General features: G+C 35.9%; 1 protein-coding gene across 1 annotated transcript; it reads right to left on the bottom strand.

Annotated features, from left to right (window-relative positions):
- Positions 1-2,324: 2,324 nt before the first annotated feature.
- LOC107756823 (mitochondrial import inner membrane translocase subunit Tim17-B-like) lies at positions 2,325-4,661 on the bottom strand. The gene is made up of 5 exons (XM_016574111.1): positions 4,522-4,661; positions 4,357-4,420; positions 4,100-4,228; positions 3,382-3,492; positions 2,325-2,442 (listed from the first exon to the last, which is right to left on the bottom strand). The coding sequence occupies exons 1-5, from the start codon at positions 4,579-4,581 to the stop codon at positions 2,363-2,365; spliced, it is 444 nt and encodes a 147-aa protein (XP_016429597.1). The 5' UTR covers positions 4,582-4,661; the 3' UTR covers positions 2,325-2,362.
- Positions 4,662-5,353: the final 692 nt, after the last annotated feature.

Below are 5,353 nucleotides of genomic sequence, written 5' to 3'. Positions count from 1 at the left end.
CCGCTCATTCATCGGATCCGCCGGGCGCGCCTTTCTCGACCCCGCCGCCTCAGCTCACTCTTGCCCGGCTTCAGCTCAGGCTAAGCCGGGGCTTTCGCTCATGCTAGGCCGCTGTGTGCTTCGTTGTGAAAGCGAAGCTACTTTGTTTGGTCTTCCAAAAGAGGACACGACTACAAATCAGTGGTTAAGTTGTATTTACAACACTGTTCCAGAACAGTTTAACCCAAATATCCAGATGTGTGCAGCACATTTTATGGAGGGCCGTTTCCTGATCCTGGGACAGTAGGCTACAATGCCGGCTGTTCTGACTCACAGACTGCAAGTACGTTTCCATATTTAAAGGATTTGCTACTGATGATTCAAACGCGAGTTTTGGGCAGTGTGGATTAACGTTAGCACTTGTTGTTTGTTGTTTCTCCGATCACAAATGCAGACATGGTTTTATGTTTACGCGGCGCAATGCAACGCAACGCGTAAAACGACAGTATAAGTCATTATAATCAGTAATTATGTCCCCACTGGATGCAACAAATGCCTCGTTTGTAATGGGTTTTCATGTTTTTGTCTCGTCGCTCCGGCCGGGACACGGCATCAACAGTATGTGAGGGGCGTAACATTTCCGTCTCACGCTTGAGGTATTCGGCTAATCACAACGCACTGGATAGCTGGCTAATCAGAGCACACCTCGCTTTTCAGACCGATTAGTTTTGTAAAAATCGACGCGTTTCAGAAGGCGGGGCATACAAGAGAAACAATAATGTACAGTATGTGGAAAATAATGTGTTTTTTTAACTTTAAACCGCATAAACACATTTCATTACACCAAATACACAAAATAATGTTCTTTTTAGCAGCATCATATGACCCCTTTAAATAGTAAATATATGTGGCCTTTTAACCTTTTAAACTGCATTTTTTAGTGAACTGTTGTGTTTTAACTCTAGTAAGCAATAATTTGTAGAACTGAAACTACAAATAAGTACCTAGAATTTCCTTCACCATTTTATTTCTTTATGCTTTATTAAAACAATAAGTTTGAAAAGATATGTTTTTCAGAAAAATCAAAATGGTGGAAAAATGCGGTTAACAAAATCAGTGTATCGATTCTTGTAGGGCTTGACTCAAGGGTTTAGAGAAGAAGAGAATTTTGACTCCAGCTCTAAAGTGTCCAAAGTTATTAACTAAAATGCAAACATACTTATGATAGCGCCAAATAGTGTCCTAGTGTGTGGGGGTGCCTGAATAATGAGGGGATTTGGAAGTATTCCACCAAGTTGGGGGTTTCCACACCTTATGGTCTCTGAAGTCCAGACATTTTTAGTGCATAAAGAAAATGCAATACAAATACAATAGGGTTCCAGCTCCATTATTAACATCTTATAACATCTCTAAAACAATATACATCTAAGCATCAACCATAAAATACTTTATTGTGACAGGTTACTTATATACTTTTACATACATATCCTCTTCTTGTCTCTATAGCATTCCAAAAATAAATAATCCATCAAAAAAAAAAAACAACAACTACAAGATATTACACAAAGATAGTGATAAAGGGAGTATAGGAATATAATCAGTACCAAACAGTAGAGACTGAAAATATGCAGAGGATGAATGACTTAAATTTACTTTGGTAGAGAAACATTAAAGTTGAATATAATCTTTAACAATGGTGTCTCTCCTGACTGCACATTGTGTTTTAGAGATACATTAATTTCATTTTATCAGTAAAAATGGAAGACAGGCTATGTAGCTTTAATGAAAAAGAGTCAAAGTCTCTGAAAGATCTCAATTAAAATAACTCAAAAAGAACTAAAGCAAAATCTAAAATAGATCACTGGTGTATCAACAGTCAGGTTCAGGTCATGTATTAGATTAAGAAAAACTTTATATAAAATGTAATGCAGCTTTGCATTGATGTTTGCATAACACTGCATCAGTGATGTAAAAATCAAAAACTGAATTAATTTAAAGTGAACTTTCACAGGAATCAATATTCATGTCTCTGCATGATCTAGTTAGCTATACAGTATATTTGTATTAGTATGAGATGTTCAAACAGGCCAGTATGAACTATAAAAAATGTAGATTGAGTTCTGCCACAGTATGCGTGATGAAAATCTTTGGGCGACAATATTCCCTTTTCAACATGACAAAATACAAGTGTATATTACAATTCATACATAATACAAATGGCATACTGCTTGCCCCTGAGTGGCCATCTAATAGAGGATGAGAGGTTCAGGAGGATCCCCTGTCTAAGAGGGGGACTGTAAACTATGATAAGGGTCCTAAACTTCGAACAATCCTCTCTTTTTTCACAGTCTATAATATTACAGTTACCACTGCAACAGTGATTTTACTGATACTGTCCATATCCGCGTGTCTCTTGGCCTTCTTTCAGGGGAAGCTGACTCGGGTCCTCCACAAAAGGACTCGCTGTAGAGGAAGAGAAGATGCAGATAGTCAATGCCTCTAAAGCAGCTTCAAAAAAACAAAGTGCAAAACAAAACTAAAGGTAATACCATTTTTACAATGTGATACATATATGTTTGGAGCCCTGCACATAACATGTGGGGAAAAACAAGATATTGTAGCCTCTAATTTTTTCTCTAATTTTAGATAAATGTGGCCACGTCATACTATTTAGTTCTCATTTTCTCATTTTAGGTAAATTGTGACCAAGTTGTACTAATTTATTTTATCATTTTAGGTAAATCATGGCCATATTGTACTTATTCATTTTACCATCTTTAGTAAATTGTTGCCACGTTGTACTAATTCGATTTCTTGTTTTTGGTAAATTGTTGCCACGTTGTACTAATTCGTTTTCCCGTTTTTGGTAAATTGTTGCCACGTTGTACTAATTCGTTTTCTCGTTTTTGGTAAATTGTTGCCACGTTGTACTAATTCGATTTCTCATTTTTGGTAAATTGTTGCCACATTGTACTAATTTGTTTTCTCATGTTAGGTAAACCATGGTCACATTGTACTAATCCATTTGCTTGTTTTAGGCCACATTGTATTGATTTTTTGGACTTTGGTAAATTGTCATGCTGTAATAATTAGTTCCCTTGTTTTATGTAAATTGTGGCCACGTTGTACTAGTTAATTCAAGGCCACAATCTATTTTTTCTTCTGCATGTCATGCATGGATAGCTAACCTAAAATTAAAACATCTCTTTATATTGTTTGAAACCTAATAAATGTCCTTTTTGTCAAAGAAAATAGGAATGAGTTTTAGACATTCTTTGTATTTCCCCAAAAAAGAAAAATCATAGAAATTTCGAGCAAAATGAATTTGCATTGTTGTGTGAACAGTTCCTATCAAGTTAATCAACTCTCTGAATCATCCAAACCATGACAAGTGTAGCTCACGATTCTGAAACTGCTGTGCTGTGTATCTTGTAAGAAGTATCCCAAATCCCTCGATTAGGGCAAGCAGGATCCCCCCCATCATTGCAGAGCCCACCATGGCTAGCGGACCACCTGAAAAACAAACAAAGCACATAATTCATGCCTTTTCAGTCTGCAAAATCATGATCCAATTGTAATTTGAAGACCAAAGATTAATGCTGCATATACTAATACATAATACTACAGATCATCAGATGATTATTTCCAGTAGGTTGTTATAACTTCAGTGTCTAAATTTTTGGCCCAATTTGTAGTCTAGACAAGTCAATGCTACAATAGTTGCCGAAAGTCAGACTGCAGATTTTCAGAAGCTGTAGTTGATAGATTTCAAGAAAAATTGTGTAGCGTTTAATGGGAACAGACAACTATTTTTTTTTTTTAGCTTTTTTTAGACATCAAACATGCCGATTGTGGAACACATACTGTTTACATATTTCATGCTAGTCCATTAGCAATGAGGCACATGTTTCTGCTTGAGTTTATTGTGAAAGTCTGTTATAGTGTGTAATCCTTAGTCGATTAGTGTATGATGCTTTTCTCTGTAACTATTTACAAAGTTGACAAGATGACTGTATGAATAAAATCTGTTAAAAGCTGTGTTGTGTATTCCAGCCTTATTGTCTAACAACATTATGGACTAATACTGATAAAAGAACAATGACTATCATGCTAAACGTACTGCGAGCAGCCAGTATAGCTCCAGTCATGGCTCCACTGGTGATGGAGTTCCAAGGGTCTTCTTTACCCCGCAAACGCACAAGACCACAGTCTATGGTGGAAAAGAGGCCACCCCATACAGCAAAACTACCTGCAGGAGAAACAGAGCCATGCCACAATTGATAGTGAATCACTGATATACAAAATGCTGAAACTGTTCATACACAACAGTTTTATACAACACGATAAACAAACACAAAAATGATTCTGCAACATCACCTCCAATTTGTGGTGCTCTTACTCTCACAGCATTTGCGCTCCCCCTAAGCCTGTGTCGAACCCCCTGTAGTAACAGAGCGTTTATTATTAGTAAATGTATAGGAATGTGTATTAGTAATAGTAATATATAAGCTCAGTTGTTTTGTTGGTGACAGGGAAACTTACCACAGGTGCGTTTCGAAAGCCTTTAACAGACTGGAACACCCCTCCTCCAATGGCCCCCATGGTAAATGCACCGCCACAGTCATCAACTATCCTCCATGGACTAAAAAAATATGAAATAAAAGAGCTATATGTTTAAGTCATTATGCCTATACGGCCTACTTTTCATATTTGATGCTTTACCTTCTAAGACCTCTAAATGATCAACATGATCAAAACTTTGCTGAAAAACCTGTTGTACACAACCTACTACATGCCTTTTACATGCCTTACTATATCAAAGTGTATATTGTTTAGCAAGTAAAAGGCCTTTTAGTATAATTTTTTAAAACGTCCTCCATCTGGTTCATGTGTCTTTTTGCTGTGAAATGTATGAATAACTTCTATATTGTTAGTAATATTTCAAGATAAACACTTACTGGACTTAATCAAATTAGGTTTACTTGATTATCTTTACAGAATGTTTTTAGAAAAATCATGTTACATTTAATGAGCAAATATGATCCATCAGACTTGTACATCTCTCGATCATCATTGTATAAGCCCCAATGATAAAAACTACAGGGCTTTGCCCAAAAACTAAGAATTTAAACTTCATCTTACTAAGATATATTGTTGGGAGATATAGAGTGGCAATTGATATTTATATCATTTAAGTAGACTGCTATAGCCTACTGTTATAAATATTTCACTGATTTACAAACCATCAGAATTTCATCTTACTTTTTGGCCATAAATATTAGTATCTGCAACAAATATGGTATATATATATATATATATATATATATATATATGCGCCATATAAACAAAATATGATACAAAACATAAAACACAA

The sequence above is a fragment of the Sinocyclocheilus rhinocerous genome, unplaced genomic scaffold (assembly GCF_001515625.1).
Source record: "Sinocyclocheilus rhinocerous isolate Xijiao unplaced genomic scaffold, SAMN03320098_v1.1 scaffold533, whole genome shotgun sequence".
NCBI lineage: Eukaryota > Metazoa > Chordata > Actinopteri > Cypriniformes > Cyprinidae > Sinocyclocheilus > Sinocyclocheilus rhinocerous.
This window is presented reverse-complemented; position numbering and strand designations above follow the sequence as displayed.

Bases quoted from the DNA above. Each gene is read 5' to 3' on its own strand.
- LOC107756823 (XM_016574111.1), bottom strand. From the start codon at position 4,581: ATGGGGGCCATTGGAGGAGGGGTGTTCCAGTCTGTTAAAGGCTTTCGA. The intron at 4,229-4,356 runs GTGATGTTGCAG...TTTCTCCTGCAG, and splicing joins AAGAGCACCACAAATTGGAG to GTAGTTTTGCTGTATGGGGT. The intron at 3,493-4,099 runs GTACGTTTAGCA...TTTGTTTTTCAG, and splicing joins AGCTATACTGGCTGCTCGCA to GTGGTCCGCTAGCCATGGTG.